Source organism: Homarus americanus, unplaced genomic scaffold (assembly GCF_018991925.1).
Source record: "Homarus americanus isolate GMGI-L3 unplaced genomic scaffold, GMGI_Hamer_2.0 scaffold15169, whole genome shotgun sequence".
Taxonomy (NCBI): Eukaryota; Metazoa; Arthropoda; class Malacostraca; order Decapoda; family Nephropidae; genus Homarus; species Homarus americanus.
The window spans coordinates 543,531-556,456 of record NW_024714712.1 but is presented as its reverse complement, the minus strand read 5'-3'; the positions used below and the strand labels follow the sequence as shown (position 1 = coordinate 556,456).

General features: G+C 39.1%; 1 protein-coding gene across 10 annotated transcripts in view; it reads left to right on the top strand.

Annotated features, from left to right (window-relative positions):
- Positions 1-12,926, top strand: part of LOC121879334 (inositol hexakisphosphate and diphosphoinositol-pentakisphosphate kinase 2-like) — a 299,526-nt gene that overhangs the window by 210,869 nt on the left and 75,731 nt on the right. For 9 of the 10 annotated variants that reach the window (XM_042385999.1, XM_042385963.1, XM_042385971.1 and 6 more), the window contains one exon: positions 4,754-4,789. The exons of the other annotated variant lie outside the window; for it this stretch is intronic. In XM_042385999.1, coding sequence (XP_042241933.1) covers positions 4,754-4,789 — 36 coding nt within the window. The remainder of the gene's footprint in view (positions 1-4,753; positions 4,790-12,926) is intronic. 10 annotated transcript variants of the gene reach the window in all.

Below are 12,926 nucleotides of genomic sequence, written 5' to 3'. Positions count from 1 at the left end.
ATGTCTTTAAAATTCTCGTGGTTCTTGACAATGCATCTGGCCATCCAGCTTTTTTCGATGATGTCCATCCAAACATTAAGGTAAAACACAACATCTGTTTTACAACCAATGGACTAGGGAGTTATTGCTTCATTTAAAGCATATTGCCTGAGAAGGACATTTGCTCAAGCCATCAGGGCAACAGAACGGAAAGAGGGTAGGACTTTAAAGGAATTTTGGAAGTCATACAGCATTTTGGAGGCTGTGAAAAACATTGCAGATTCATGGGCTGAGGGAAAAGAAACCTACGTGAATGATGTTTGGAAAAAGCTCTGCCCACAGTTTGTCCATGATTTCAGGGGCTTTGAAGATGATGTTGGGGAAGTGACACAAACAGTGGTAGACCTTGGAAACCAACGCCAGCTTGATATTCATGAGGATGATGTCACAGAGTTGTTTGAGTCTCATGCCCAAGAATTAAGCAATGAGGACGTGACTGACATGGAGGAGCAAATTTTGTCAGAGGATGTAGAGGACGCTGAAACTCCATAACCAAAGCAATTCATTACAAAAGAAATGGCAGAAGGTTTTAGGCTCATTGAAGAAGGATTGTTTAAATATAAACAGCAAGGTTCATAGAGGTGTTACTAAATGTCTAGATACCACAAAGTTTTTTTTAAGAAAGTCGAAAGGCAGCCAAAACCAGTCCCATCAACCTCTGCAGCATCTACAGCAACTCCAGAACCAGATAATTCTACCTCAGCAAATTCTCCAGAACCAGTCCTGTTAACATCTACATCATCATCACTATCTTCAGTTTCATCCCAATAGTCACTGTCACTCCTACAAATGCCCATCTCAACATGCAAGGCAGCCCCATGTTTCAATGTAAGTGTTAAACTTTAATTTTTACTTTTCTTAACTGTATTTTATCATTCAATTTCTTATTTTCTTTTAAATTAAGTGATTTGAGATATATAAAAGGACTTGGGCTATGATATAGTGCACATAGGGTATGTGTTCCGAATTACGTATATTTCCGACTTACGGATGACCTCAGGAACGGAACCCATTCGTAACCCTGGGACCCCCTGTAAGCAAAGTTTAGTATCTAGAACATTCATGTAGGAAGGGACACCTGTATGGGGAAACAAGAAAACCAAATTAAAAATATACAGTAATACTAGAATTTTTAAACTCTTTCCCTTCACACTTTAAACATTCGAAACATCAAACTTAAACTACTTTTTGAATATTCAGGCAGGAAATGTCCCGGTGGTTCCTCAAAATGTATCCGTAATAGATTAACAGGATACTGACTTACAGCAGAAAAAGTGTAAGCAATGTTGTAATACAGGAATACAGGTAAACTTCTATTTGCGACAGAATTAGGTTCCTGAAAACCCATCGCAGGTCACATATCATAAATCAGGTTCATTATAACATGGGGGTTTAATGGGATAGGTTCATGGCGAGTCAGACACCCAAATGTATCACCCCAAAAAATAAGCCTAGAATACTGTACTACTAGCACTACAACATAATTAAACAACACTCACCACATCATTGAGAACAAGTCTGTTCGTCATCACATGTCCCCTTCAAGGCTATGGGTACTCTTGTAGGTGGAGTGGAGATGTCACTCTGACTCCCACACAGCCTCTGGGGAGTTTTATGCCTCTTCACAATGTCAAGCTCCACCTTCAGAGACATGGTTTTTCCTGCGTGCCTTGGCCTTCCCAGACATTTCAAAGTTGCACTGCTCAATTCAAAGAAACAAAAATATGAGAATATTGATGGGGACTCAATTCTCTTATGAAAAAATTTAAGAAATGTTGTGATGGAGGTGTGGTAGGGGATTAGTTTGGTCTTATGTTACTGACCTGACCTGATCAATGTATGTCAGGTTGAGGTGAGGTGGGGGATTAGTGATCTCATACAATGTCAGGTCACCCAGTGCCAGGGTGGGGGAATAATGGGCCTCATGACCTGAAAATGCCTTGAATAAAAGTGAAAGCTAAGCAACAAATATATTTATGGCTAGCAAAAAATGTGTATAAACTTTTATTCACAACATCTGCTCTAAATAAGATTTACAGTACAAAGGTATACAGTATTGTATATGAAGGGTACAGGTATTAACAGTAACGTATCTTTACCAATTAATGAATAACAAATAACCAATAGTGCTTCATGAGAGAGGGAGGTAGGAGTAAAGTGATACCACTGGATGGGATATGACCCTTTTGGGTGGTCTTCACAGTTAGTTTCTCCCCCCAATGGTTGCTTCCTCCTCTCCCTTGATGTTTATATTCAAAATGATCATCATGTTGTAAGAATTCCAGCAATGTAAATTATATTCTGGCTTGGTAATTTGTATAAATTTTGTGAGCTAAATAAAAAATTATACTTCACCCGTGTATATGAGTAGATGCACCGCGTAAAATGAAGTTCCGGTTCTGGCTAGGTACCGCGTAAATGTAGAATCGCGTAAAGCGAAACCGCGTAAATCGGGGTATTACTGTATTGCCTTAACTTTCCCACAGTCGAGGACCTCCTACCACAGGGAGAGTAACTAACTACTATATGTCATCACCTATTTATTCGTAAGAATTTAGATTTAATTCGTGTACTCTACCCATGCTGTGGGAAGTATCAACATTGTCTCCATATCACAAGTCATAGCGTGTACTGTGAGACACGGGCACCAATGTGTTAGTGTCTAACCATATGGTCTTGTGATTACCCCCCCCCCCCATCCGGTGTAATAAATCAGTTAATAATAAATAATATGCCCAATGTGACTAAACAGATGCTCACAAGCAGCAGATGCAGGTAGTGGGGTGTTAAGCTTGACAGATAAGTCACATAATGTCGGGAAAGATCCTGGGCATGCCAATTAGCTATCAACCTCCTTCAGTTGAGGAGTTTGTGGATGATTGTTGCCTCCATAGTGACTGAGTCTGACTAAAAAGACCCACTGTGAACTGTCCCTCTAATGGGGACAGTTCTAATTGATGAGTAACATCTGGTGGGTGCTGGTGGGGGGGCAGTGGTACTGAGTTATTTAAGCAGAATTTTATATACACTCAGTCTCACACATATATATATATGTGTATATATATGTATATATGTGTGTGTGTATATATATATATATATATATATATATATATATATATATATATATATATATATATATATATATATATATATATATATATATATATATATATATATATATATATATATATATATATATACAGGTTTTATATCTAAGACAGAATTATGTAAAGCATTTTAGAATCACAGCCTCTTTGAAATTCATTTTAGGTAGTACAGGTATATGATAAGAGCAACTGACTTCTAATGAGAAAACCAAGCCCCCAAAGGAAAGGTGGGGGGAGAAAAGAGAGGACTCAGTGAGGGAGGGGGATAAGAGGTGAGGTGGGTGGTCAAAGTGTTAATGGACACAAGACGATCAAAGGGAAAATCCACTGTCATGGCCACTTCACGAGACATCTAGGTATGTGACCGCATGGTGTCTCCCCACACTGTACCCTTCATGGCTCCACCCACATCATACCCTCCACCCACACAACTCTTTTTACTATGGTTAATAATTAATTAATTAATTAAAAATATATTATTAGTTTGCCACATACATTAAAACTCTTTGTTTGTTTCTTTGCTTGAGGCATGTAATGAGTAACGATTTTTGTTTTTTCAATTGTATTGGAATAAAAGTATTTAAAAACCACACTTAAGTAAGAAATAAAAGAAGTAAAACAAAATTGATTTTGTTACTTTACAACTCTGCCTATGTGGTACATACATGATTCACTCATCAGAGGTGATTTTTCTGTGACTTTTCCCTGAAAGGATCTTCGTGATCAGATACAGTACAGTACTTGGGACTGTGATTAGTCACACTATAACTTGAGGAACAAAGATAGCATCAATGACTTCAGGAAGGGAGAGTTTGGAATATATTGCATGCTTTGACCTTTGCACATGGAAAATACTGTAAAGGAAAAGGTTAACTCTCCTATAGGGAGTACAGTATATCTGGAGCTTAAAGGAGCACCTCCTCTTCCCTCTTGCTTACCTGGCTTTGGATTATGAGAAGCCACCTAGTGAAACGTAGAAACCAGAAATGTAGGATTGATCACAAAATCTTTTTTTCTGGTAGAACCCACAAATAGGAGGCTTGGACACATTCCCTTCTCTCTTTCTCTCTCTTTTTTGTTTTGTACATAGAGTAGGTGCTCAGGAATTAAGTCAAAGTTGGTAGATTGACTTAAGCAAGATAGTGGAGCCATAGCTTTTGGTGCAAAGTTTGATGAGTGATCATAAATAACTATTAAAGGATCCTCTGTCTCCAGAAGACAACACTTACATCTGACCTACCCCATTTGGGCCCAATGTGTTTGATGGGAAGGGATGGATGATTGGTATATCCACCTAATTTTAGATGTCAATCCTTACTTAATAATTTACGGCTGTCTTAAGACACTGATTGCTCCAGTTGGCAGCTTGTATTATGACAAATTGCTTGGTTATGAACTCTGCCATAAAAGGGAATTTCAGGAAAAAAAATTCCTTCAAATTAACACTAATTTCATTCCAGATTTATAATGTAAATTCATATATACTTTTTTTCAATAGTTACATCAGTGCTTTGATCTGAAATATGGGATCAGGTCACCTGTCCAAAGGAACACAAGTGTATGATTATGCAGACTTTGTTGTGATCAGTTATTGTGCTGTGTTTCAGAGCGAACAGAGTGGATTGACGAGTCAGTGACTGGATGTGAGTAAGATCCTCCTATATATATGTCAAGTGTCTCAGAAATGTGCAATTTTTCTGCTGGGGGAATATGGTGCTGTCATGTTGCTTGTTCTTTGAGGATTCTTTGCCTATACTTTATTGAAATATTAGATTTACAGTAATTACATGTGCTTTTTATTCTAACACTTCGTTTGTAATATGTGGTTATATGCCTATTAATACTGTACATTAATCTGTCTCCTATTACAACCCACACATGATGGTATCATATATGCATTGTTTCTCCATCAGAAGATTGTTTGTAATTTACAACCATATTCTTTAGATTATATCTGCTCTGTGTTTGCTGTGGTGTTGTAGCTTTTTATAGAAAGATAATGATTAGTCTTCTATAGTAGAGTCTCAGTGAACATAAAATGGCATTTAAATGCTTTAGCAAAATTAGGTATTAGATGATATTGATATTTAACCCTGTATCACAGTTGCATGAATTATGATATTCTGGTGATCAAATTAATATATTTTCTTTAACTACAATATACAATATTCTAAAGTGCATTTCAATCTCATGGTAGGGTATCATAAATTTTGTTGGTCCTTTTGGTAAGGAGATTGATATTCTAAGCACTTTGATAAAAATTTAATTTTCAGCTTCTACTCCATTGTAGGTAGAAGTTGCATATTTGAGACTGTAAACCATGACAAGCCTATTATAATATGCACGTAAAGATACTTTATTAGAAAAAATATATAGCTTATGCCCTTGGGAATCCCAAGGCCTCCAATAGCCCCCACTATGTTACCCAAGGTTGTTCTTTTTTCCCTTTTTGGGTAAACTATTCAACATTTGCTCCTCATCACACCCATTGCCCCCAAAAGAAGTTAGGTGCAACAGTTGTCCTCTGGAGACAGGAGTCTGTCAAAGTTGTGTCTGTCCAATCAGCACATTTTCTGCAGAAGCCAGACTTAGTAATCTTGGTTTTCCAGGTCAGTCCACCATTTTGAAGTTCAGTTATTAGCTGACTCATTAAGAGCAGATGTGTTAAACCAACCTGTGAAAGCTTATTTTACTTTAAGAAAGCTGAAGTATCCAGATCTTTTATAACACAGCAGGAATTGTTGGGCAGAATTATCACAGTTCTTGTTGATATTATTATATGTACAGCACAATAAAGTTCATTACAGAAGTATCTGTCAACCAAAAAGTTTTGGACTAAGAGACTTCCATAAAATGGATAATTACATAAAGTGGATACTACATTATCATGAGCATATGTTCAAGTAAAACATGTACAGTACAGTACCATTACAAACCATAGCACCTGTGTCAGGTTGGTTATATTATTAGTTTCTGTAAATACCCGAACACTAACTTCCATCATTGTTCACTAACCCTTTCAATGTTATTAAGTCTACAAATAAGCGACCTGTGGTGTAATGGTCAGCATGCTTGCGTCGCAAGCGAGCGGACCCGGGTTAGATACCCGGGCAGGGTGAAACTATGGGCAAGTTGCTTTATGCCGTTTGCCTCTGTCTACCCAGCAGTAATTGGGAACCTGGATGTTAATCGATTTGCGGATTGTGTTCCGTGGTAATGGTTAGCTAGTGCAGTTGACGAGTTGTCCGGTCTTCTCAGACTATTCCTTGACACTGGGTCATGCAGCTTGTTAACTCAGGGTGTGGATGTTGTTTTGACGACAGCTTCTACACCTTAAATAAATTCATTCCTAGGTGTCCTTTAGGCTGGCCATCCTCATTATTTTATTATTCTCCTACAATTACTATACTATATAGTGTATCTCATTCCTCAAACTCAAGTGAAAACAAGTAGACTCATTACACACACACACACACAGGGTATGTGAGTGTTCAATTTCTCATTGTAATACTGGATATGTAGAAAATTATATAAAAGATATTTTTCTATACAGGTGTTCTTAAATTTAATTTTTAGAATGCTCAAATCTTTCATAATGTAGAGTTTAGGTTGACAGATACTTTACTGTACAGGTATACCCCATAAACTAACGTCCCTTTAACCGCTGCTTTGCATAACCAATGATTACATGTTGGGGAAATATCCTGCAAGTTTTGCCGACTACCTCGTCGATCCGACGATTGGAGGAGCGGAAGAGCGCTTTTGAGTTTGCTGCACAGTGGCATGGTCGAAATTCTTGCCATGAGTATGCAAATTGGTAATTTGTGAATTATCAAGACTGTTTTTTTGTTTTGTTTTTCCACTTTTTGTGAAAACATGGAACCCATAATATCTAAAAAATAGCCGGTAAGTGCTGGTGCTGTGGTCAAGCACTCAAGGATAAACATCATCATGGATATAAAATTGTGATCCCTGTGAGTTTCAAGAATGGTCGAAGAAATGGCTGCTGAGATTCAATGTCATGAAGTGTAAGAGGATGCACCTGGGACTTACCAACGGTAAGGAGGCGTATCATATGTTCCAACGGGATGAAAAAACTGAATTAAATGAGCCGGAATGTGAAAAGGACCTTGGTGTGTATGTTGACAATGAGCTGAAGTTCTCGGGCCATTGCGAGAAGGTAAACCAGGCAACTAAGTTATTATTTCTTATAAGAAGGTCGTTCAGATATCTAGACGGTCCGTCCCTCGTAACGATCTTCAAGAGTGAAGTGTTTCCCCGCCTGAAGTACTGTCATCCCGTCTGGTCCCCGAGATATGCTAGGGACTGTCAGTTGATTGAAAATGTCCAAAGGAGGGCCACCAAACTGGTGCCTGCACTACGGCACCTCAGCTACACGGAGAGATTGGAGCGCCTGAACTTGCCTAGCTTATACTACAGACAGGCAAGGGGGGATCGGATTGAGGTGCACAAGCATCCCAGAGGACACTACTCAGTCGAGTGTCCTTACCTGGAGCTGCCGGACACTCGCCCCACAAGGGGACACAGTTCAAGGTTAAAGAAGCCGCAAGTCCAGCTAACTGTGAGGGGTAACTTTTTCGGAGTGAGAATTGTGAACTCTTGAAACAATCTGTCAGAGAGTGTGATGACGGCACCGTGTGTGAGCTATTTCAAGACCAGACTTGACCAACACTGGAGCGGGTTCAGATACATTCAGGAGGCCAGTACTTGCCAACAGTGCATAACAGAGACGTAACCGACCGCCCAAGCGGCTAACAAGCCGATCACTGGATAAAAGTAAAGAGTGATAAGGCATGTGGAGGCAGGTGGGCATCAGGGTGATATTGGTCAGAGCTTAAAACACAAGGACGAGACAAAGCTTTCTGCTTTATCAACGACTTCATAAACTGCTATCAAGACACATTTGAGGAAAATTTTACTCGAGAAAACGGAAAAACAGTTAGAGTATGTGGATTTAAGGTAAGATATAGCATCACATACCAGCTGATCATCTTGGAAAAGGCTAGAATTACCTTAGCTTCACATATCTCCAGGAACAATGAATGCAAGGAATCATCAATGGTGTTTCAAGAAGTTCAAGTGCTGTACTAACTTGCACAGCAGCATATCTCTGGTGAGGTTGTGAGTACTGATGATAATTCATGATCTTTTCAGATACTTAACCCATGAATTATCATGATCCCAGGTGATTATATACCAGACTATGGTCTGTATCACAAACAGGGATTTCAAACTCAGTCTCCCAGTTATGGTGTTTTGTTGAAAATGTTATAAGATCAAATTTCAGTGAAACCATGGAATTGTGGAATTCACTAGATTCAGACTATAATGGAAGGGCTCAGTAAAACATTTAAGGTAAAGAATTGTTGTACAAGTGGAATACTGTACTGTATCTCACTGCTGTAGCTAGTTGTACAGTAGAATCCCAGTTATCCAACTAACCAGCACCAAAATTAAATAATAATAAAAATAATAATTCCTCCAAAATCAGCCAGAATCACAAATTTGAATATCCTGCTCAAAGGCGGGTAATCTTCCATATGTATTGCTATGATAAACAATGAAAGCGATACAGTACATAGCACATCATAAAATACTGTATCACATATTTTATGTACAAAAAATAGCTCCTTCCATACTCAAACCATCCTCTGGGTGACGCGACACAGTTCAAGCAGTCAGCCAGCTGACTCACAAATATGTGGCGGCTGTGTGTGTATACCGTGTGACGTCACATCGGGAAGGAGCACATTCACGTAGTTATAGCCCATTAACCCTTCACCCCCACACACATTCACTTCTCACATGTACTGTACACACCGATGTTCTTCATTTTTCTTATTTTATAATTTTATACAGTATTATATTTTCTTAATTTCCAAGCCACGTTAGGATATTGTATTGTAATTACTTTTCTACAGTGCAATCTTTTTAGTTTTATTACAAGTAACAATATACTAGATGGCTTGACTGGCAAGTCAGCAATGTAGGTCTTGGCTATAACCGCCTCCACACACATTCACTTCTCTCACATACACATCCATGCTCTTTATTTTTCTTGTTTTATATTATATTTTCTTTATTTTTAATCCATGTTAGAGTATTGTAATGATTTTTTGACACCTTTTTTTAGTTTCATTACAGATAACACTAATCGGGGCGGCTAAGCTGGCGAGTTGGATACTTAGTTATTGCCCACCGTCTCCACACACGTTCACGTTTTGCACATACACACCCATGCTCTTCATTTTTCTTATTTAATTGTTTTATATTATACTTTCTTTATTTCTAAGCCACATTATTTATATAGAGCGGAATAAGTTTTAAAGAAGTCCATTTTACTGGGACACAAAATTGTGAGGTCAGCCTGCATTGTAGGATTGATTAAAGGATCCTAAGCATGATTTTCAACTCACTGGCGCCTCTCAATTCCCATAGGTGCCGGATAAAAGGGATTCTATTATGTGTGTTTGTGTGTGTGTGTGTGCTCATGCGTGCGTGCATGCATGCATGCATGCGTTATGTTACATATTTTGTAATATTTGGTAAAATTTTGAGATATGAGAGACATTTCACAATATTACGATATACAGTACAGTACAAGTACAGGTATACACTTGTCCCCCGGTATTTGCAAACACTATATTTGCAAATTTGCCTATTCCCCAAAAAATTATTTGTGACTCTTAATTCAAGATTCATAATCGAAATTCAGCTATCAGTGAGGCTGTTCGAATATTTTTAACCGACTGTTGGCAGATGCACATTTCCCGTACACACTCCGAGGTGAATCAATTCTCTCGTGTGTGCCACACCTGCCTGCTCTTCTCACTCCACCCAGTACATGGACGCTTAAAGGGAGGGTATTGTAGCACCCCAATATTTTTGGTATAAGATACTGTACTATACATTGCACCTCAGAGTATCTAGGGCACCAGAGTTAATATTTGGTACCATTTGGTTCCCGTCGTACTGACCCCGTAACAGCCAACAACTTACCTTGTTCATGTCAGACCACTCTATGCAGAACGACTCCACTTTTTTAGTAAATTCAATGTCTTTATTTAATTTACAGTGCAATTCCTTTTATCAAAATTCCAACTCCATTACATACTTCACTTTAACATGTTTCACATTAACGATTCATCACAATAACGAGTAATGAAATACGACGCCTCAACACATTAACGATAACATTTCAACACAATATACTACAGTATATTAGTCTACACTAGATTTTTCAAGTGAGACTATGTAAGAGGATAGAAACACAGAAGAAGGTAGACCATTCCACAGTTTGGCTGTGTGAGGAAAGAAGGATGTACTATAACGGGTTATTCTAGTGTGAGCCGACTACCTTGTCGGCAGTACACAAGATGCCATATCCACTGAACATTGCCCATTAAAATACCTGTAAAAGAGAGTGAAGCAACATTGCGGCGAAGAGAAAGAGAAGAGATTATCAACTGAAGGAGGAGAGTTAATAAGATGAAATGCCTTTGTTTCCTATCTAACAAATATGAGAGCTGTACTCCAAGTTAGGATTAATGAATCCCTTATAAACTTGAACCAACTGCTCAGGAGTGAAGTAGCTACAGCATCTGTACAGCATTCCCAGCCTTTGGGAGGCAGCTTTAGCAATGTTGTGGGTGTGTGGCTTCCATGACATATTAAAGGAAATGGTGAGGCCTAGTATATTTATTTTAGAATTTGGCAAAATGATTGCATCCTGCTATGTGATTAATGGAAGATCTTCTATTTTGGAAAGTGTCATTGGTAATACTGTGTTTTATTACTATTGAATTTAACCAAATTTCTACTTCCCCATTTGGAAATGCTGCACAGATCCGCATTGATACTTGTAATGATATCAGCTCTAGAAACTGATCGAGTTTGAGAATTAGGGGAAAGGGAAAATGAGAAGAAGGGTGTAGAATAGAATCATCAGACGGAAGAGAGTAGACTAAAGAACAGAATCCTGTGAAACACCACTATTGGTAGAGAAAGAGCGAGAGATTGATCCCTCGACAACTGCCATGGATAGGTTCTCAAGGAAGCTAAAAATAAGAGAACAATGTGGAGGAGAGAACCCATCAGAAGGAAGGTTAGAAAGCAAAGACTTGTACCATACCCTGTCAAATGCTTTGGAGATGTCGAGGGCCACAACGAAATTTTTTCCATAATCCCAAAGAGGGGTTCAGTAGGAGAGCAGATCACCAGTAGATCTTGCCTGGCGAAAGCCATACTGGTGATCTGAAAAAAGAGAAAGGCTTTCAAGGTGACGGAGAAAATGAGAGTTTAAGATAGTTTTGTAAATATTAGAGGGGGATGAAGTTGGGGCAATGGGGTGATAGTTAGAGGGATTAGAATAGTCACCCTTCTTCAGGATGGGCTGAACCGAAGCATGCTCAAGAAGAAGGAAAAGTTTGGGTTTTGAGACAAAGGTAAAAGAGGCGAGCAAGCACTGGGGCCAGGGCTTCAGCACACTCCCTCAGAACACGAGGAGATATTCTGTCCTGTCCATGTGCCTTACTCACATCCAGATTGGATAACACATGAGCAACCCTACAATTGGAGATTATAGGAAAGTACATAGGTTCAGTAGGAGGAGCAGGAGTAGGAGGGATAGAGTTGGAATCATCTATGGTGGAGTTTGTGAAAAATAAGGTGCTAAAGAGATTGACTTTATCAGAGGGAGAGTTGGCTATAGAGTTATCAGGTCGGAAAAGAGGGAGTGCAGAAAAAAAGTCTTGGTTGGTAGAGATATTTTGAGCCAGATAACAACAAAAAGAGAAGATTCAAGATCCGTGAGTCGAGCTACAGGTGTACATATGCTGCAGTTGGCGCATACATATAAAGGTTGTAGGTTGAGACTTGAAAAGGTTTGGGTGAAGCTGTTTTGGTCAATTGAAGTTCAGATAGTAGTAAGAGATTGGGGGAAGAGGTTAATAGATGGTGCTCCACAGAAGAAAAATTAGCTCTCAGGCCACAAATGTTGGAAAAATTAAGTATGAAAAAAGCTGATCCTCCAGCAATGGCGGTGATGTCAGTTGAGGCCCCAGTAGTTTGATGGTGGTCAGGTCGGCCCTGGGGTCCACAACCTTCCCGACCAGTGGGACCCATCCAAGGCCCCGCTTTAATATTATTGTGAACTGGTATCATTGGAGAATAAAAGAATAGAAAAAATAAAACATATCAAGAGTGAGAAAAGTTATACGTGTTGTGTTGTTAAGGTAAGAGAAACAATTGAGTCCCTGCAATTGTGTGTGTATGAGGCAGAAAGTCACAATTATGCTTCCAATATCTTCGCCATGGGATGCGACCGCCCGCCTCAATTTAAACAAGTACTGGACAATAAACCCTTGCTATTCGTGAGGATTAGGTTCCAAGGAATGATGCGAATTGGCAAAACTGTGAATAGCAACTTATATACTACCTTAGTGCACTACTGTGTATGTGAAACTTAAGTCACCAATACTACTTACATTCGTATGTGGAAGTTTGGCGCTTGATGAAGTGGTGGACTGTATATAGGTGGATCGTCAGGATCACTGTTGGGAGAGGGTGATGGTGGAGAGGTGCACGACCAGGTGGTGGGTGATGAGGTGGAGGGGTGGCTGGCAGGAGGAAGGTGGAGCGGCGGCGGTTGATTCCTTGGACAATCTTAAGGCTCCGTTCTGTGAAAGGGTAATTGCTCTATTTCTGTTATGGATGAAATAAATTTGTTCTCAGTAGTTTTATTGAAACACTTTTTGTTAT